Source organism: Mesitornis unicolor, unplaced genomic scaffold, assembly GCF_000695765.1.
Source record: "Mesitornis unicolor isolate BGI_N332 unplaced genomic scaffold, ASM69576v1 scaffold14681, whole genome shotgun sequence".
Lineage (NCBI taxonomy): Eukaryota > Metazoa > Chordata > Aves > Mesitornithiformes > Mesitornithidae > Mesitornis > Mesitornis unicolor.
The window spans coordinates 100,283-123,125 of record NW_010163267.1 but is presented as its reverse complement, the minus strand read 5'-3'; the positions used below and the strand labels follow the sequence as shown (position 1 = coordinate 123,125).

At 37.7% G+C, this 22,843-nt stretch overlaps 1 protein-coding gene across 1 annotated transcript in view; it reads right to left on the bottom strand.

Moving 5' to 3' along the window:
* The window catches only part of LOC104548012 (disks large homolog 2), a gene marked incomplete at both ends in the record, with an annotated part of 122,807 nt that overhangs the window by 9,676 nt on the left and 90,288 nt on the right, over positions 1-22,843 (bottom strand). Inside the window, one exon of the mRNA XM_010193913.1 lies at positions 92-160. Coding sequence (XP_010192215.1) covers positions 92-160 — 69 coding nt within the window. The remainder of the gene's footprint in view (positions 1-91; positions 161-22,843) is intronic.

The window sequence follows — 22,843 nt, the reverse complement described above, 5'->3', positions numbered from 1 at the left end:
ACACGTCTAGGTGGTGGCTATGTGGGTGTGGGCAGCTCTCGTGGTGGCTGAGAGCTCTACAGGCAGCTTCAACAGAGAATCAGCATCTTACCCTTCCACAGAAATGGTCCGCTGCAAGCTCACTGTGGGAGGACGGGTTGCAGTGCTGTGCTGGGAATGACTGTGTGACCAAGGAAGAATAAAGAAAAGCATTTGTTAAAGAAAGACAAATTTCTCCTGTTCTTCTTGTCTCTAGCAGCTTAGCTAACGCCAAAATAGAAATAGCGATCAGATTGATTTACGTGTGTCTAAAGCATTTTGACTTCAGTGATGCTCAGCTCTTCAAAAAAGGGCTCAACCTGACAATCTCTTGTTTAAAAATCAGGTTTCATTCCCCATGAAGAGGAGACAATGAAGAGAATAACTCCCCCTTATCTTTCTTATTCTTTTTGAAAATATGCATATACACACACAGTTCAGTGACTTAAATGAGATGCTAATAGTTCTGCTATATATACTAGCCATAAAGCACAAAGTTAATTTCAGAGCAGAAGGTAAAACAGTAACTGATAACATTATCAACCTCATTCTTAGCATCTCTCAGGCAGAATGCTCAGTTAAAGACGGCATGCACTGCTTACAATTGCATCAGAATATAACTCCAATTTTTACAAATTTCAACCAACATTCACTACTTCTATGAGATTTTAAGTAGCTTGAGTTTTTCCACATGGAATTTTATCAATCGAAGACACAACATTTAGTAAAAAACATGATATTTTCCAAGCAAAACACAGAGACTCTGAAAGAAAAATCTGTTTGATTCAAAATACTGAGGTCTAATGGCTTCTCATATGTTACATTGTCATGACTAAGGAACCTCAAAAATAGTTGCTATGTTACAGAAACACAATAAATTACATAGTATACGTTAACTTCAGTATTGTACTATTGAAAAATAGTATTGTAGCATTACTAATCATGTAAATATAAACGGATAAAACAGCATCAGTCAAAGGCAGTTCTGTGATAATGAATGATATTCTTCTTCCAAGGCAAAGTGTTTAAAAAAACCCCAAACCAACAAAATAAATCAGAAGCATCTGTGTTAATCTTTTGATTAGTTTAAATGGCTACATCACACAGTGAGGCCCAGTATTAATAATGCAAGATACACATTAAAAATAAATCTTTAAGTTGGCTTTGTATCCCTGATTCTACTAACTGCAGATTTTGTCTTGCTGTCAAGGTTTGTATACAACTCGAGCTGTTTGTTCAGAAGCAGCACATCTTATTTTCATTAAAAGCAAAGACATTCGACATCAGTGAGCACCACCTCTATTTGACATATATTTTATCCTGTAGCATAGCCAACACAGCTTGTCTGACAGAAGAGAGGGAATTTTTTGTGGAGCACAGAGAGTTGTGACACACAATATCATGCCACAGGCCAAACAAAAGTCCCGCTACCTGCTGGTATTTCCTGTTGTGACCCTTGTGCTCTTGTTTCATGTTAACAAATTGCTGTCCTCATCCCTGCTCCAAGTATTTCAGAAGGTTTGTGGGAAAGTATATTCCCCTTATAAGAAGAACTGCTGTGGTTTTTGTCTGATTTATAGCAAAACATAGAATGTACAAGAGTATCATGAGTCTCTGGTGTCATGATGTAAAGTTGAGTTGGACAAACTGTGCAGAGTATTTTATGAATATTGGTTAAAATTTCACTTTGTTTGTATCTTGCAAATGACTTAGGATACATATTTTTAAACTAGCCTTTTTTAGTGTATATGCAGTGTTGAAAATTTAAAGTGTACGTTGTCGTTGGTCTTCTGTCCCCCTCCCTCTACAGAGCTGGAAGGGAACAAAAATCCTTACGTTCCCATACTGGCTTCCCACCCAAAATTAATCAGGAAGGGAACAGTCTCTCCCCTGAATTTTCCCCCTATATACATGAGTCAGAAGTGACACTGCAGAGCCATAACTCCTTCACCTTTTCCCTGTGCAGCTTGACTCTCAGAAACTTTATTCCCGGATGTTACATCAAGAGATGCGAGAATACGGCTGGCACAAGGGCCAAGAACCCAGAAGAGAGGAGGGACAATGCTGTACGTCACCAGCAACCTACGTCAAGGTCTGTTTCTAAAAGAAGGATGGCAAAGTCATGTCTGAGCTATGCTGCCGATGCCAAACCCACAATGAAGACTTTAAACAAGCAGCTCATATTCTTGCAACAGAAGCTACATATTTTGTGGGAAAAAAACCCAAACTATTAAGAATGTGTGGCAAGATAGCAAATGGTAGCAATGCAGGAATTGGGCTTAATTCACAAATGTTGTGTTGTGTTCTAGTTTTGAAAGGAATGTCGTCGTAAGAAAGGGAAACTGAGGAATGACAACTGATAGGGCAATTCACCTTAAGACATTTAGGCCATCTCTTTATGTTTCAAGTTCTCCTCCTCACTAGAGCTATGCCATACCATTATGACCAGAGCCACAGTATCTACATCCAACCACAACTAGCCAAACTGGCTTGAATCCTGAAAGATTAGTTTCTTTTCCCAAAAAAAAGTTCATAATTGCTCTATTTTTACTACAGGAAACTTATTTATGTAACTCTGACCAGCTTCAAAATAAGCAAAATTACAAGAGCGTTAAAGGTAGGACTTTCAGCTGCTAAGTACTAAAACCAAATAATTTCCCATTTATCTACAGAAATAGTAACTGAAGATGGTTACAGAAACATATTGAATAGTAAGCACTTGGAATGTGACTATTTTTGGATGTTGCAAATAAAAAATAACATTCACCAAAGTAATTTACGGAATAGTGAATTATTGCTCCTGCACCGGAAGATTCAAAATGAGGAATGGGACCAGTCTGATCGCTGTAATAGACTCCAATCCCCACAGTGATGCTGCTTTTTATTGCTGAATTCAACCACTTTTGAGGATTGATACTTAACCCAGGCTACTTTGTGCAAAAGCTGAAGGTTATAACCTCTCTATTTCTAAATATTTTATAGAATCTATGAATAAAGACTAAGAATTCTGTCACAATACTACTCATAATGACCTTTACAAAATTAGCAAAAACTTAGTGTTTATAAAAGATGTCTGTTTGATATCAGGCACTTTCCTTTAGCATGGACCAAATTACCTTTCTGAACATGGACCTACCTAGATCTAAATCTGGTACTGGCTGTGCTCTCATAAATTTATTACTAGATTTCACTCTTCACGTATGTAAAAAAATTGACATATTTTTATAAATGCAAATGATTATTGTTTAAAACATATGGTTCCTATTTATAAAGGTTGGTGAAAATGCTATTTATGAACTTTCTAAGAAAAATCGCTGTTGAAACACATAATTGAAATGACAACAAATGGCATTTTTGAAGTGATTAGGAGCACCTGGTTCCTTGATTTTGGGTGTCCAGTCTAAAACAATTCCAAAATCCTGCTTTGCCAGAAGTGGATATTCATTCCTTCCAGAAAAACAGATGTGTAACATCTCAGCAGAAGGGCAAAGTACCTAGCACTCACTAATCACTTTCCTCAGCCACGTGAGAAACTGTCCCCTGCCACCACATCATCTTGGTATTTATCCTCACACAGCGCTGATATGGCTGAGGCAAAAAGCAGGAAATCAACCAAAGGTTTCTCCATATAGGCTGGCAAAAGGAGAATATTCAGGGGGAAGAGAAGATTCTTGGAAAATAAAACAAACTACATTTCAATGATGGAATGAAAAAAAAAAGGCTAGGATGGCAAAATTATTTCTATTATATCAGATGCTCTATTAAGTAATGTAATCTCATAACAAGCAGGAAATTAAAGCAATTATTTCAATGCAGCATTCTCCTGAAATCACCAAACCACTCAAGCACTAGATGTCATCAGTACCCCTCACTGGAATGTCTACCTCCTTGTGCAAAGCTGTGCAAGGAAGCTTATACCTCACTCCCTTCAAGTGAGGGGCGATATATTGGCAATATCCCACTCATTAGAAGCCCTTTTCTAATCCTAAGTATTTGTGACATAGAGTTCAAATGAGTCCTCTTCTTTTTTAATGAAAATAATGAGTAACTGGTGCCTAGAAAACTCATTTTTATACATAATTACAAAAATCAAGTTGATGCTCAGTACAAGCTAATGCCTTCTAAGGTATTGTCATGAATATAATGACACCTAAAAGTCAAAACCACCATTTAATCACTGCTTGACACAAGTGGCTACCCAGTTGGAGACAGAAATAACAGCCTGATATTATTCTTGAGTTATTTAAAAGATAAATCTCCTGGTGGCTTCTGTCAAAGCAGAGGAACCAACAGAAAGAAGCCGTTCACATCACACACTTAATACACTTGTGCTTGTGTCCTGTCTTTTGTAGCACAAAGGAAAAAAAACAACCTCTGAGTTACTGCCACCAACATTTTCTGTGACAAATGCCTAAACATAGACACATCCCTATGAGATATGTAGGTAAGTGGCATATTTTTACACTCATGGATCTAAGTATTCAAAGTTCAATGTGTAGGCTGATAAAATTTCTACTCTTTCTCTGAAATGATACAGAATGAATGTCTCAATAGTTTTAATAAAATAAAGTAATAATATTTCAATATACTACTTGGTACTACAGTCACACAAGTTGGATTTTCCCTGAAGAAATGAATCTCACATCCTGTAAAATACCAGTTTCAACTTAAGTCCATTTAATTTTAGTTCACTGAGACAAGGGGAATATATTGTTCTTGTAAGACAATTCATATGAGTGAGGGAAAAGAGAATGAGATTATAAATTAATAATAAGGGGCATATGAGGAAGCAAAGAATCCGACCTCTCTTTTTTAATGAGTTTAAGTTGTTTTTTGTTTTAAAACTATTTCTTAGGCAAGGCTATGACCGACTGAGAGAGCTGAGGCTGTTCAGCAAGGAGAAGAGAAGGTTCCGGGGGCACCTTATGGCAGCCTTCCAGTTCCTGAAGGGGTCCTACAGGAAAGCTGGGAACGGACTTTTTACAAGAGCAGGTAACAATAGAACAAGGGGCAATGGCTTTAAACTGGAAGAGGGGAGATTTAGACTGGATATGAGCAAGAAATTCTTGACTGTGAGGGTGGTGAGGCCCTGGCCCACGTTGCCCAGGGAAGCTGTGGGTGCCCCCTCCCTGGAGGTGTTAAAGGCCAGGGCTTTGAGCAGTCTGGGCTGGTTTTGGGTGTCCCTGCCCATGGGGGGTTGGACTTGGGGAGCTTTGAGGTCCCTTCCAACCCAAACCATGCTGGAATTCTGGGATTCTATAAGGCCTGCCATTTCATGACTTTGTTAAATACTAAAAATTAAGCAGCTTCGTTAACATATTTTTAAAATGTTTATTATGAAAATAATAATATCAATAACTATTATAGTATCAACAGAGTGAGCAGCGAGTCTCCTTAGTTTTAATTCTGTTTTAGCCCCAGGATGCTCTGAAGGCAGATTTGCTGTGTGGGCGATGCTGAAACTGGAGTCAGCATCATAAACTCTTCTTCCCCTGCAGGCACCACATAAACCTTTGCTTCACAAAAGACAGTTTCATCAGTGTCTCAATGAAACCCCTACCTGGAATGAAACAACCTTGTTAGGGACATATTTATTGTTTTTTAAACTTCTATGATGCAATCTGGCAACTAAATATAAGGAGAAATCACCAGTAAGGAATCAGACTGCATGACACACAAGTCAGAGTTCATGCCAAAACCTGCCTATATTCAGGACACGGTTTAGTGGCCATGGTGGGGTTGGGTTGACAGTTGGACTTGATGATCTTAGAGGTCTCTTCCAACCTTAATAATTCTGTCATTCTATTGCACTGAGGGTGGAAGAAAAAGGGTTGATGCAATTTTCAATTTTTGCTGGTGTTGTTTGCTTGTATAAAACCAATACATATTGTCTTTACACACAGAGTACTGCAAAAGTCATCAACTTTCCTCTCCCAAATCACCTCCTATCAACAAAGAGATCCTATCCACTGGAGAACAGCAAAGGAGATGCTAACACTGTTTGGGTTTATAATGTATGCTCAGCATGTTGTTTCTGATGTCAAGGATCGGAGGTACCAGAGCAGTTGTTTATAAAGCTTCTAAGTCTTTGCTTTGATGGATGTAAGAGTTTAAGAAGGCAACGTGCTTTAATTCCATTAATGTGGAGTTTTAATTCAGCTCAGTGAAGTGAAACCAGCTTTTCCTGATGCTGCCGACAGCTAAACTTCTAACTTAAATGAGTTTTTGCTCTCCTGTGGGATTAATTAGAAGACCAGAGAGTGCTTTTTTGGTATTAATTTTATCTCAGCTACAAACAGCTTGATAATATCCAGTGCTGACAGCTGCCGACCCATATTAGAAGTGTCAAACTAACCAGTTTCCCATCACAGGAAACTTCAGAGACTGGGACATTCAACCCTGCTACTTTCAGATCACCCTTAGGCAACGAAGCCACACATGAGATGCAACGCTGTTTTCATGCACAGGCACATGCAGTGAGGACTTCTGGAGTGACTTACATAGCAACCGTAACACATTTTTTAAAATAGCATCTGTACCTGTATTCTACAAATAGGAATGCTAGGCTAAATACCTACCCAGTGGAAAACAGAAAAGAAACAAAATGAAAGATTAGGATGTCACTCTGCCTAAAAATATGTAGAATAAGGACCACACTACATTTCTGTTCAGGACCTCAGGAGTAATTTCATTTGCATGAGTAAAGTCAACAAGTTTGCTGACCTCTTCCTTCCTCCCTTCCTTCCCAAAGAGAACTGGTCAGCCACATCCCACAACTTGAAGTATTTGAGTTATTGCAGCCCTAAATTAGCAATAAGGTGGAATGCAAGGTGAAACTGTGACTCATAGGAATGCATCAGCTCCTGGAATAAAGCTAATTATCCACCTTTGTTAGCAGTGCGCCTAAGTCAGCACCTATCTTCAAAGTGGTGAAACATCCATTGACTTCAAATCTGCTTCCTTATGGCCAAGGTAATTGCAGGAGATAATGATACACTTTAAAATATAAAAAAGTATGCTTATCTAGGAAGGACTTGTTATTTTAGTTTGAGATATAATATTTAAAACACATGAAGAAGTTTGGAACAATGTGAGGGGAGCTGAAAATAATTAGGATTGCTGGTTAAAAGAGTGGAGTGGAGAGGTTTTACTGCTGATGAAGTTTCACAATTAGTTTGATGGTCCTATGTAGGGTAAACACAGACTTACACAGTATTGTGAAGAAAACAGCGATGAGAGAAGTAGGTGTACTGAGTGAAAACCATAAGGAAAAAACCACTGACAAATCAATATAGAATTACGTGAAACAAATGTTTAGGACACAATAAGACCTCTTTTAATTACTCAGACATGGTACCTTGCTCTTCTAGGAGATTATTCTGTTCTAGATATCACTGTTAGGTATTTATTTCTGTTACAGCATACATATTTTTTTATTTTGCTTAAATTCCTCCCTTTCATCCCATTGTTCTTCTAATTCATTATGTTCTCCTCATACTTTGGACAGACTTGGGTTGTTAGAATTGGGATGCCTAAACCTCCATGGCATTCCAAGACATTCTGTTACTGTTAAAAAAATTGTCTTGGTTTACTGGGAAAGAATTTTAAAGTCAGTTTTCTATTGAGGAAAACTGCAATTTTGTAAGGACTTCAACACTCTTTTTTTTATGGGAACAAAGTGATAAGACTTTGTCACAGGTTTCAGCTAAAGCTGGTATGTGATGCTCAAGGTCTTGAGGAAAGCAGGGGCAGAGGTTGGGGGAAGTGGAAATCCAAGGGAGTTAACTCCAAGCTGACCCCAGGCTGACCAGTTATTCCATACCATAAATGTCATATTCACTATAAATTGGGGAGTTTGATGAGGATGGTTCTTTTCTTCTTCCTTCTTCCTCCTTCCTCCTTCTTCCCTCTTTCATGGCTGACATCTCGAGAGTAACTTGTCTACCATCCTAAACCTGAGGCTTACTTCCTCACAATATTGCCTGAGCAAAACTCTGTGTATTTTGTAATGTAACTGTTATTAACATTACTTTCGATTATTATTATTTTATTAAATCTATTTCTATTTCAACCCATGAATCTCCCTTCCTTTTCCTGACCCCTCTCCCTGGGTGGGGAGGTGGCACTGGGTGATAGAGCAACTGCATAAACCATGACAAAAATAAATCTCAAGTCTTCCTACTAGACTCTCAGTCTATTTTTATTGTTATTATTATTGTTGTTGTTGTTTATATTACTGTAATGAATGTGAGAACTGATAATGTTCTACCTGGGAGCTGAAATACTCCCTGATGAAGTTTGACAATTACACAACCTGAGGACTGAGGTTTACATGTCAAAATATTTGCAACAAGTGAAGACATAATGTGAGTATGTTTGAAAAAAAAATGGTGGAATGGTAAAGAGAAAATGTCACCTTTTCAGCTGCTTAAGCAAAATCAGGTGGAAATGATCCGTGAACATAACAACTGAATTTTGCTCTAATTACACTTGTGGAAGAGGATGCAGTGCTACTTTCATGAGTTTAAATAAGGAGCATTTGGTTTAGGAAAGACAGAAAACTTTCTGACGCGCTCTGCGCAGCCTCCCAATTACCTACATCTCTTGGTACCAGTTCCTAATGTAACACTGAGTTTTCAGCCTTTCCTGGAGAAGGCAGCTGCCACCCTCCTCCCTACATTTTGACATGATGCTTCTGTAATTCAACAACACTAAGGAGTTTTTTGCCATGGTGCTACACTCAAATGCCACACCTCATTTACCGTTCCCTATCACTCCTAATTCTCTTCCAGCATTAGTGCTTTCCAAGCATTGCCACTGCAATGAGTCACACAGGGTGTAAGAGAATTGGAGGCAGTTTGACTTCTATGTGAAAGAACAACAAGCTTTCTTGCTGGGGAAAGAGAAATCGGCTTCACTAAAGAAAAATGCACTATAGTACAGAAAAATGTCTTAATCAGTTAAGCTTCCTGTAATGTAATAGAATACAAGACATACTTTAGAAAAAAAAATTCTATTATAGATGTCTGAAGACACTAAGTAATCAGAACATGCTGACACAATTATGGCAGATATAGCTGGAAGGAGTAATTCAGTTTCTCACTAATTTTAAGTGTATGTGTTGAGTTTGTGTGGCAAGGTTTTGGTAGTGGGGGGTGTTACAGGGGTGGCTTCTGTGAGAAGCTGCTAGAAGCTTCTCCCATGTCCAATAAAGCCAATACCAGCTGTCTCCAAGATGGATGCACTGCTGGCCAAAGCTGAGCCAACCTGTGTTGGTGGTAGCATCTCTGTGATAACATTTTCAAGAAGTAGAAAAACCCACTCTGCAACAGCCAGATGAGAGAAGTGGGAGTATGTGAGAGCAACAACTCTGCAGACATCGAGGTCAGTGAAGTAGGAGGAGGTGCTCCAGCCACTGGAACAGAGATTCCCCTGCAGCCCATGGTGAAGACCATGGTGAGGCAGGATGTCCTACTGTAGCCCATGGAGGTCCACAGAAGGACACCACACTGGAGCAGGTGGATGTGCCTGAAGGAGGCTGTGACCCTGTGGGAAGACTGCACTGGAGCAGGCTCCTGGTGGGACCTGTGACGTTGTGGACAGAAGTGCCCTTGCGGACAGGGAAGTCTGCACTGGAGAAGGTTTGCTGCCAGGATTTGTGCCCTGATAGTGGACCCATGCTGGAGCAGTCTGTTCCGGAAGGACTGCACCCTGTGGAAAGGACACACGCTGGAGCAGTTCATGAAAGAACTGCAGCCCATGGGAAGGACCCATGTTGGTGGAGTTCATGGAGAACTGTCTCATGTGGGTGGAACCTCACACTGGAAGTGGAGAAGAGTGTGAGGAGGAAGGAAGGGCAGAGACAACGTGTGATGAACTGACCGTAACTCTCCTTCCCCATCTCCCTGCGCTGCTGAAGGGGAGCAGGTAGAGAAACTGGGAGTGAAGTTGAGCAAGGGAAGAAAGGAAGGGTGGTGGTGGGGGAAGGTGTTTTAAGATTTGGTTTTTAATTCTCATTACCCTACTGTGATTTAATTGGCAACAAACTCAATTAATTTCCCCAACTCAAGTCTGTTTTGCCTGTGAAGATAATTGCTGAATGATCTCCCCCTGTCCTTATCTCAACCCATAAGCCTTTCATTGTATTTTCTCTCCCCTGTCCAGCTGAGAAGGGGGAGTTATACAGTAGCTTTGGTGCGTACCTGGTGTCCAGCCAGGGTCAACCTACCAGCACAGTCCTTATTTGTCACCTTAGATTTGAAATGTCAATATTCTTCCTAATAAAAATGGATAGCAGTATCTGCATCCATACATTTAAAGTCTTTCTTTGGGTATTGATGCAAGTGATAAGAGTAAGAAAACATAACTTTTCAAGTAGAAACTTAGGTTCCCTGATTTTTCAGCCACTCCGCCGTCCCACTCTTTCACATGGCATTGCAGCTTGTGTAACTGCACTGAACCCCAGCACCAAGAGTTGTAGAAGATGGCACAGGGCCACCACAGCTGAACCACTGTACATGTATTTTCCAGTTGCATTTTTGAGGAGTGGGGAAAAAGACGAAATCAGTAAGGAAGTTTCCCAATAAGGCATTTGCTCCTGTCATCTAAAGAAAAAGCTCCTCTAATTTATAGTCTCTGAATACAACATAAATTCTGAAATACTGTAAACTAGGAAATTGTTCATAATGACACTAACAGCCATCAAGACCTTTTAATTCAGCAAGTGTAAAGACTACCATTTTTATATGAAATGGTTTATTATTGTCAAGAGAACTGGATGAATTGGATTATTTTCTGTCAAAATTCAATTTCATAGGACATATATACTCAATAGGAGGATAAGAAAAAAAATGGTTAAACAGACACTAGAAAAATCTGGAAAGACCTTACATTTTTGTGTACCTTTTCACCACAGTCCATAGAAGTTCATTTATAGTTATGAATAACACTTATAAGACTGTTGAGAGTTCCCTTCAGGAATCAGAGACCTAATTCCAATTCAGGATCCAAAAAAAAGGAGGTATAATGTGATTTTAACACCAAACTGTCAGAGCAATCTTGTTATTAACAAAATGGACAGGGATTATGTCTTAAAGGTTACACTGATCCTTCAGTAGTACATTTAGTGCTTAAGACAGCTTAGCTTTGCTTCCTTTTCTCAAGACAGGGTTGACTTTCTTTGCAATGGAGATGATACTTGAAAAATAATTCATAGGACTTTTCTACTGCCTCTGCTTCTTTTTTTTAATGTAGGAAAAACAGATAAGCCTAATGATAGAGCTCAAAAAACTGCAGCACACTAAACTAATCTGCAAAGTTTCTATCCATCTCTATCTAAAGAAAAACAAGAACATGAAAATCTATTCATGGTGTAGTTATGGCACTGAATCTTACTCATTTGAGATAAAGTATATGGATAATAATAATTAATTAAAGTTATTTAAAATGGCAACGAAAAACTGATGCCATTAACAAACATTTCTGTATCCCATGAGATTCTGTATCATTATATTTGCACTATAAAAACATTCCTACAGAAATTTAAGGTTTAATATTGTTTCTGCATAAGAGCAGGTTAATTTCCACCGTACTTATTAACTCCCGTGTGTGTGTTGTCATGCATTACACTGACTGTCAAGGTGAAACAGCCAGAAAAGGAGTGGATTCAGCTTCCGTGCAAGCGGTTCATTAAAACAAAACAAATGATCACAAGAGAAGGAACATTACATTACAATTATGATTTAAAATCTGTCAGAACAGCACACTTTATCCTGCAGTTACTCCTGAAACACTGTTTACTGCACCTGTGTGATACCTTCTGATAATGTTATCCCTCCTGTTTGGATAGACATTATCTCTAAGCAAGCTGGGAACATGGGTCGGACATCTCCCTTTTTTAACAGTGCAGAGGTGAGAGTGTAATCCTACATAAGCTGCTCTTTAGTCTCATTTCTCTGTCGTTCAAATCAGTCCAGCATGCAGGTGTGCATGTGCAGCTCTACCAAACACAAAACCAAAAATCCCAGAGAAATATACACAAGAAAAAGCAAAAGTGGAAGTAATGTAGTGCACATAAACAAATGACATCCCAACAGAAGACATACAAACAGCAGTGAATGGTGATTTGAAAATGCAGAATTGTAAACAATATATTGTCAAAATGAAAGATGAAGAGTGAAGAAATTCAACAGCTTAAGCCTTTCCTTTTCTAAACTAATCTATACAAACCGTGATTCTTGGATCTTTTTAATCTGATAGAAGTGGGAGTTACTCATCATTTTAGAGGAAACATTCAGTGTTTTATACTATGAGGTCTAAGAATGAAATATAGTATATACTGTATATATATGTATATATAGTATAGTACAGTATCTAGGATAGAACTACATTTAAAAAAAATAAAATTTATTAATTTTTCTTATTCTGAGGTTACTCACAGTGGCAGTGTCATGCATAAGCATCTCCCATAGTAGATCAATGAAATATTGTCCAAGCACATTAGTAATTGATTTTGCCTGTCTTTGATAATAGGCTATAGACTGGATTAGATAAATTATGTGGTGGGTAAATTCTTTCTAAGTTCCATTATGTCAATCCTTATATTCCTAAATCGACGCATAAACCACCATTTAATTAAAGATGCTTGTTAAATTCAAGAGAAATCGAAAGAAATCTATCTAGGAAAGAACCGTGAAAGGAATTTATGAGAATTTTACTCTAAGCTTGCGATAGTCGTTAAGGTGAACTGTTTAGTTACAAACTTAATAGATAAATCATTTAACACTGGAAACTGATTTTAAAAGATTTGCATAATTAGCCGGCATGCATACATGACTGAGCTGGTATCAGTCAATTTGTGATACTTCTGGGAATTGTTTTCAAGTCATTAAGATACTTGAGAGCATAAGTCTTGGACAGCAGTCTGAGTTTCCTTCACTAAACTTTTAAAATATATTAGGTTAGGTATCATTTTTTAGAATTACAAACTTCTCATTCGTCAGCCAGTAAGCCTAAAATTTTTAAGTCATTTCAAGCCTACTGTAGTGTGAAGGATGAAGATGCTGCCATCTTCCATTTATTAGATAAAGAGCTTTATCTAGATCTAAATCTCTCTTTGCTGGTCCCAAGTAATTATTTCTCTCTGCAAGTACTTTTGTTCCCAAATATTTTGGCCAGAACCAATTGCACTGGGTATATTGAGAGAAAAAACACTACTGTCTAAGAGAAAAAGTACTGTCATGGCTAAACCATGACACATAAGAATAACAGACAGACAGGGAAGCACAAAGAAGCATGAACTGATCAATAAAAATGGATTAATCAGTTGGATTTATACCAGCAACTCATTCAGTCTTAAGTAGGACTAAAAGCCATTGTCATTAGCATGAGGATGGGCACCTTGTGTCCATATTTATCCTGTGCACATGAACTTAGCCAGCATTGCAGCTTTTGCTTCAGTTTTTCATGTGTTATTTTAGAGGACAAAGCAGCTTGACTGAAAACCTATGAATATGCTGCAATCAATGAAACTCTTCAGATATGAAATGTGGATTACTCAGATGATACAAAAAAACCTATGGAGGATAAGCCCATGCACTGGATGGTCATCCACATCTTCAAATCTTGCATTTGCAAGATTAGCAGGAAATTCCATGGCAATAGGCTCTTGGGCTTAGAATTCCTTTGATATATTATTTTATTTCAAGTTATGCCTCTTTTCTAGCTTATCAGGTATATCTATTATTATAGAAAATATCTGTTTAAATAAGCATATTTTTAACCAGTAGAATTATCCAAATACAGTTGGGTAAACACTCGTCAAGATACCCAAAGAAGGTTCTTTCACTCATCAGTTACTTCTGGCTCTAAAGTGCTCATTGTTGTACCGAGGCTAAGTGGGACAGTTTGATTGCTGTCTTTTCTCTAGCTCAAAGATAGACCTGGAGACATTATACACCTATGAGGCATCTAAATTAATTTAAATTTACATCTTATTATTAAAACTATGATAGCTACTGTGGCTGCAGTATCCTTTTATATACCAACCAGACATTGCTACACATCAGCCCCAAACACCAACTCTTCCCTTTCAATGAGAACACAGAATGTACAAATCAGTGTTGGAAAAGATTAACGATTTCAGTTTATGTATTTCACAGATGGCAATTCACATCCATTAAATGTTCTTACAGTAAGTGTTACACTATGCACACCTCTGATTGCAACCCAAGGTAAAACAGCCAGCCTTTTACAGAAGAAAATATAACATAATTTCTTCTCACATCACAGCTCATCTTGTTCTCTACTTAGAGACTGGTTTTAGCTTTGAGAAATGAAATGCTTATACTCTTTGAAAAATTTCATTAGGATCTATTTTAATTCACTTTGCTATTTTCTTATTAGAATTATGAAGTCCCTTTACAATATTACCAGATTCCTGCATATTGGTTAATTAACCTGTGAATCAACATTCCCAAATCAAATGGCTGCTTCTACTTGTTTTTTTTTCCAGGAATTTATTTTACAAGTCAATTGAAGCTATCTCAAATCTTCAAAAAGATAACTCCATTGATTTAAATCCATACATATGCTACTAAAATATGAATTTGCACAACGTATTCTTGATTCATGTGCTTTGTTTGCTTCTCCTTATGGCAAGTGAGTCTGAAGCTTCCCAGTCTCACTGTGAATTTCCTTTAGGACCTTAGCAAAGTCATTTACTCTCTCTGTTTTCCAGCTCCCTGTCTCTAAAAAAACAAAGATAAACGAGATGTCCAGACTCCTACGGTGATGGGAGCAATATTAATACATTTAGATAGACAAGACTAAAATTAATTTGTGCTATTCATTATTTCTGTGGGCAAGTTGAACAAAACTTGTCATTTTCTAAGTTGCATGACTGTTGCATTTCTGCTCGTTGACACTAACGAAGCTGATTTTTAACTTGTAAAGTGGCAAAGTAAGAATAGCAAAATTGGAAATTTTAAATAAGAAAACATGAAAGGTTGACATGTACAAAATTATACAAATCTGATGTGAAAAAAACCACAGCACATTCCATTTTACTGAAGAGCTAATTTACATTAACTTTTATAAAAATCTTCTCTCTCATCATAGTGGTGATTACTGAGAACTAGAATTTTATACAGCAACATTGTGTTTTAAGGTTTATTCCTCAGCAATGGTCCATGCTGCTTGATTCATTTAAGTCAACAGGAAATAGATTTACCTTTCCGATAATTTAAGAATGTCTTTTTCTATGTGATGCTATTCTATGAAGACTGTGCAGTAGTCCATTGAAATAGATACAGGCTTTTTGAGAAACAATCTTTGAGATGCTACAAAGTGTGATCTCACGTGTGCACATAGCAAACAAGAGAAGTTTCAATCATGTGAGCCTCAAGATTCTAGACAGCACCTGTACTTTCAATGACACTCATGAATCCACTGCCTACTTTAGATCTCTTCATAAAACAAAACTTTTTATACACTTTCACTGAAGGAGTACAATATAGACAAAGGCTGTAAAATCTTGATATGACAAATTAACGACCTTCACTCCCACTGCTGAATCTGAAATGTTAAAAGCAAATTCTCTTCTGCATGGTGCAATGACAGTATTACATGAGTCTGTATCCTAACCAAACCTGTATGACTTCTGTTTCCAACCAAGCCTGTAGAGCCACAGTCTTGCCAGAGGTACTACATAAGTGCTCCCACATGCAGTTCCTAGTCACTGTACTCATAATAAGATAAGAGGTCTGATTACAGCTCACACAATCTTCATCAGATCAGCAACCAAACTGTCTACACATATTGCTGATGATAACTGAGTCAACTATAAATCGATGTGGGCATTTATCGGAAGAAGGTTAGACTGCTTCATCAGCTAATCTAACTTCTCTAGAACTAGCTCAGGAGTATCTGAATGGTCTCGCATTGGGCTACCTACTACCTACTCACCCTACTACCAGTAGTAGCAAGTGACACTTGGTTTCTGTACTGTGTAATTCCCTCATGTGGGCTTCAGTGCATTTCAGGTGTGCACACTCATACATTTTCACTTTACACAGTGTAAAAAATTATGATGGTTCCAGGCTGCTTTTTAGGAAAGGTTGTTTTAAGGATACAGTCATTGCTATTGAGAATTCAGATTTGTTAGAAACCAGTGTAATCAAGTCAAAAACAACTGATGATGTGCAAGACCATATACACAAGTCTATCCTCACACTGTAGAGTTAGGTTCTTTTCTCTGCTCTCCAATTCATCAGTGTAGTGATTTCAAAAGGATAAAAGCAAGAACTATAATGATCCTCAAAAGATAGAGCAAGCAACTCCAATTATCTGCGGAATGGTTCATTTTCTGCACGGAGTATGGAAATACTTCAGAAAGAGAAATTGTCGGTGCATCTCCCTAGGGACTGTAATGTTTCTGTTCCAGTATTTCCATAACAATATCGAAATTTTCATTTTGAGAGTCAAACTAAATCTTCCTTCCCTTTGTCAGCTAAAAAACGTATTTTAATATCTCGTCACTTCCACTGACCTTGCTTTCTATGTAATAACAGTAATCGTTTTATGCACTATAAGCATTATTTCAAAAAAATCAGATAAAGTAGCTGCTTCTAGTCCTATTCCTTAAAAATGAAATAAAAACCCGCTAAATAATAAATTGTTTCAGATCTCAAAATATTAACAAATTCTACATGCAAATTTGCCATGACAACTTAGCTAAATTTAGGTCCAAACCAAAAAGGTCAGTTGTATAACTGGACTTTCACAAAATTCAGGGATGTTTAGAGCTTGTAACCCTTTGTGCACACCTAATGTGTGGTTTTTAATTTTCTTTCTTAGAAAAACCGAAACCTTCTTTCTAATAACTTCATTTTGATACAACAGCTTATAACAACTATGCCTTACGATGAACTCCTATGTCAATTTGTCTAACTATTGTGAAGTGGCACTGACCATGTCTCCATACAAACATATGTTTTATCAGTAGCAGTTTCTTCTTGTCCTTTTCAGTGTTTCCTATCAAAAACTCAAGTTCAGGGTTCTGAACAGCAATGAACCAATGTTTTTAAACATTTCTGTCTTCAGGTATAGTAAGGCTTTGTTCTTTCCTACACTTACACACACTTTTAAAACATTGAACTAACATTTGAAAAGATAACAAGGCTTATGAAAATTCACCAAAGAAACTACGGAGTTGGAAGAGAAACTGACTGCAAATAGGCACCATCCTAGTCCACTGGGATAACACAAATTATCCTTCCAACTCCTAATGTACGTTCTGAACTGAAGTGGAATCCATAAGAGAAACTTTAAAGATCTGAAGTCATATTTAGATCTCGCTTCAGGTTACATCATCAGAAGTTAAGTCTACAAGGGGAAAAAAAAGCATTTTTAAGTAATCACCAGATAATTTTGGTGGCCAGACACAATTCCAGCTACTCAAGAAATGCAGTAATAGCCGCAAAATATTCTTCATGAAGGACTAAGCTACTATTTCTCACACGACACAGGAAAGTGAGAAAATACAGAGATGAGTCAACTGGAGTGAAATTGTTTTAATTAGGGATTAAAAGGGGGCTTGCAAAGAGCTGTCGCAAGTGTATACTCAGACTATTTTCTGTCTGAAAGGTGAAGAGATGGGATATTTAACAGCCAAACTGGGATACAGAGCACAAGTGTCACGGTTTGTGAAGCAACCATGTGCCTAACTATGGAATTTAAGTAGAGATTCTTGATTATGAGTCTCTGGGCTGTATTTATTTAGTAGCTCACATTTTGCTTTCAAATGTAATTTAGGTACTTTCAAATCTATATTTTATTGGAAATCAGTTGGACTTTGACTCATGAGATTACCTGAAAGCTCATCTTGCATTTTACAACAGCCAATTTTCTCACTAGGCTAGTGAATCACTTAGTAATCTTTAAAAATGTTATCCAGTATCTTCTGTGTTTCTTATAAACGTTTATAGCTATAATTACATGAAAATGAATTTAAATCAGTAAGAAAAAGTAGTTCAGCAGTCCTTTCCATACCAAAATGAAAACCTAACTTAAAATAAGGACTGTATTTACTCAAAGGCTAGATGGTATGTAAAAAGGTCTCACTAACTGTAATGCATGCACATAAATGTGGTATGCAGGTAAAGGAGAGTTTAGTTTCCCACACTTGTTTGTTTTCCTCTCTGCTGTTTCTCCATTTTCATAAACCCTATTGTATTTGTGTTGCCAGACTGAATTGGGGAACAATGTACAATGATTCCCCAAAGGTATCCTGAGACTTTCAGTCAAACTCAAGTTTAGAAAAAAATATTAGATTTGAGGGTTATGGTTATCATTACTTGCATCACACTGAAGTCTTTGCAAACAGATGGTTCCAATTATATAGTCAATATTTTCAAAGAGTAACAAATGCTTTTTTTTTTTTTTAAGGAAATGTAATGAGTACTGATCCATAAATATTTCTGCAGTAACATGAGAAATATGTAACCATTCGGTTACATTTTTTCGTAATGATGGTTGTATGTCCTTTTAAAAACAAAGAAATGTCAGAAGAACCTGTTCCTACTGTTTTAGAGTTTGGCTATTGAAATAAAGTTTCCTTTTACCATGGGAAATAATTATTAGAGCCACAGAATCGTAGAATGTATTGAGCTGGAAGTAACCTTTAAAGATCATCCAGTCCAACCCCCCCGCAGTAAGCAGGGACAAGATCCACAGAGATTCACAAAGGTATAAGTACGTTGTGATAGTGAGAAAAATATCTAAAATGGAAAACAAAAAAGGTTTAAAGATCATCTAGTCCAACCCCCCAGGGACACCTTCTGATCCAAGCTGACTTAGAAGGGATGGGGCATCTACTACCTCTCTGAGCAACCTGTTCCAGTGTTTCACCACCCTCATCATAAAATATTTCTTTCTTGTGTTCAATCTAAATCTCCCCTCTTTTAGTTTAAAACCATTACCCCTTGTTCTATCACAGCAGGCCTGCTTAGAAGTTTGTCCTCATTCTTCTAAACCCTCTTACAGTATTGAAATGTCTCAATAAGGTCTCCCTGGAGCCTTCTCCTCTCCAGGCTGAACAACCTCAACTCTCTCAGCCTGTATTCATAGCAGAGGTGCTCCAGCCCTTGGATCATCTTTGTGGCCTCCTCTGGACCCGCTCCAACAGCTCAATGTCCTTCTTATGTTGGCTTATTTTGGGGACCTCAGAGCTGAACTCAATACCCCAGGTGTGGCCTCACCAGAATGGAGTAGAGGGGCAGAATCACCTCCCTTGCCCTTCTGGCCAAGCTTCCTTTGATGCAGCCCAGGATAGGGTTGGGTTTCTGGGCTGTGAGCGCACATTGACAGCCCATGCCCAGCTTCTCATCCACCAGTATCCCAAAGTCCTCCTTTGCAGGATTGCTCTCATTTTCAGACATATTCTGTTCTAAGTCAGATCTTACTTGGCAAAATTAACAGGAATGGACTAATTTGCAAGTACCTACACAGCGCTTATGTCAACAATAATAAATGGTGATAATTAGATAGAAAATAATCTAGGGGTCTGAGTCAGCACTGCATTACTCCAGTGGGATAACTGTACTGTAAAACAAGACTAGCACAGGGCTGAGGGAGGGCTCAATATTGCCATTGTTATAATTCTCTTGCAATTCCATGACAAATTACACTGCTACAATTAGAGGTCTCACCTGCTTTCCACGATGCCTCCTATCACTCCACTTGCTACTAATGATCACTCTTTTTTATGCAGTGCAGAAAATCATGCATATCTCCACCTGTTGGAAATCACTTTTAACTCTGAGGGTTGCTACTCTGGTAGTGGTTGTGGATGCATGTCACATATTTCACAACTGGACAAAACTGAAGGAAAGTCTTAATTTGCCAAGGTCATATGAGCTGCCAGTGGTACAGGCAAATTTCTCAGTTCCCAGCTCTAACCAGTAAGCTTTCTTGCTCTTTTGCATGTTGGTACAACCCTGGAAATTATTCTTCCCCCAGTGGGTACAGCATAGGTAGCCACAGGATAGCTTTATTTACCCTGTCTCCACAGTAATATTTCATTTCTAAGCTCAAAGAACTCTCTCTTGGGGTAAAAAAAGAGTAATTTGTTCTCCAGGTTAAATCTGTTCTTGGTTTTTCTGATGAGCCAAGAGTCTAGCAATTACTGTGACAGATGGAGTAATGATTTTTATGATGTGAAAACTTGTCCACAGGAGCGAAACTGAAATCTCCAAACCCATTTCTCATATCGGTCTTTAAACAGTTGGCAGGTAATAATTGCCATTAATTTCATCAGTGTGGACAAGATTTGAATTATTGAATGGCTCCATTATCTTGTTACTGTAGAACTCCTATGGAGAGTGACACCTCCTGTCAAATTTTTTGTCACTTATTCTGAATACACTTGAACCAGACAAGGAACTAATATTAAAAATGTGGGTTTAAATTTCTCCCAACACACAGAAGCACTTGAACATTGTGTCTGGAGTTCCAGTGCTCTGTCATTTTGGAAGAACTGTTTGGAAGAACTGGGATTTTCAGAGATCAGAACAGGATGTTTCACAGGGTGCCTACATATATTGAAAATAAACAATACCATATCTCACAGAAATGACCATTTCAAAGGTGTGAACTTAGGAACTGACTGGATTTTCATGAAATAATTTGAAATAACAGTCATGCCTTGTATCGAGCCAGTAACCGCTGTAGTCAACGTTAGGTGAATGGGTGGCATCCTCTGAAGGATAGCAAAATTTCATCCTCATCAGGCAAAATTTCAATTTAGAGGGCCATGTCCCACCTCGCCCTCCCCACACTGGAAGACTGATAGGAAGACTGGCCAAAATATTCAGGCAGGAACCATTTAAAAGTGGCCTGATACCTTTCTAGTCTCCTGGTTCCATTAATCTAAACAAGACACAGGAACTGGTATTTGATACTTCAGGAGCATTCCCTATGTCTTAAGGACTGAATATCAGAGCTTGCTTATAGGAAAAGAAGTAGACATCTTTCCTTTGTTCCCAAATGTCTCTCTATAGCTCTGTTCGTAATCATAATAGCAGGAAAAATTTAGTAGTAGCGATTTAAGGATGTTTTCTTACTGAGAACTGATTTTTTTTCTTCTCTAAAGACCTAGTAAAGAAAATGCTGCTACTTAATGAAACTAAGTTAATATTTCTGTCCATTTTATGAGCTAAGGATATACAGTTTAATTTGCATGGGTGCAGAATACGAACAAAAGAAGATCTGTAGCACAAGAAAGCACAGTATCTGTGAAAATCAAACCATATATTCTGAAAATATGAAACATTTCCCAAATGATGGAATAGAAACAAACACCTTGATTTTTCCCTTTTAAATATTTTCTTCTATTATCTTTAGCAATATTACTTCTCCTTCTTGATACAACTGAGCAAGAAGATTATTCTGCTGCTAGATAGAGCAAAACAAACAGAATAAATGGATTTGCTCAGAGAATTAGTCAGCAGCACAACTCGAAATAAAGCCCAGCAGATCTAACCCCGGAGCATGCCATCTTAACCTGAAAGGCTTCTGTAACTTTACATAATTAAACACTTTAACTATAGAGATTTTATGCCTTTACAGGCTAAGATTCTCCTGCAATCATCTCTCTAAGTTTTTAAAAAGGTGCTTCTTCCTAATCCTTTTAATTAAGAGTGTCCAAACTAGAAAACTCCTCATTAAAAAAAGCAAAGCACGTAAAAGAGTCTATAGGAACGTTTGTGCTTATTAGAGTCAGAGATTCAGCCACACAAAATAACCTGAAAGCTAAGGCTCAAAAGCAGCATGATTTTTCTTTCATTAACTACAACAGTTATATGACTTGATCATTTATTTACAGGGAACACTTGAGTCAGGATTGCAAAGAAATTATAGGAAACTGTTCCAGTTAAGGCTTTTTAATTTGTTAACTGACAATTATAAGGAAAATCCACACCTAATTTGTATAATTTCCAAAAGATCCTAAATAATTTAAAGGTCTCAGGAGTCTGATTCACAAGCAGGGACAATCTACACTGAGACATTACATTTGAGTTGCAGACAGTTAATCAACACAATTTATGCTGATTTTGTTTTGCCTTATAACTATAAAATATTGCACTTCTGGAGCTGCATTCAGAAGCAGCACAACCCAGTCAAGCATAATGGCTATGTAGTTGTATGCCTCTGGACTGCATCTTGTCAACCACTGCCATGTGTGTTTCTGTACACAAGTCAAGGTCTCCATGCTTATATTTAGAAAGGTCTAGATGCCAGAGTTAAAGAAGTACTTGAAATGCTAAAGATGTTGTTCAGGGAGTGAAGGCCATGGCACTTTCATACCTAATTCTCACTGAAATCAGCAATAACAAGGTGCTTCAATTCCCATCTGTATGAACATCAATACCCAAGCTAGTCTGTGATTACCAGTTTAATCTCTTAAATTGCTTATGGGTTGCTATATGCTCTGTGCCTTTGAATGCCTAAATTTGTGTACAGATATGCCTTAAAGTCACTTCTCAATACATAAAGTCACCGTATTCATTTTTGAAAATGCCACCTTATGGTTTTAGGGAGCTATTTTATCAAGAGTTATTTTAACCAGGTATCTTTCATTTTCTAAAGATGTTTTTTTTTTCTTTGTGACTATAGGATTAATTTGTTTCCACTGACACTGAATAAGTTGCATTTATGTAGGGCAAGTTGAAGACTCAATTCCATAATATCATTGCTTTTCACTGGCTGTTTGATAAGTCCCAATTTCAGGTTGCCAGGCATTTCAAAAGAACTCAAAATCTGGCTAGAT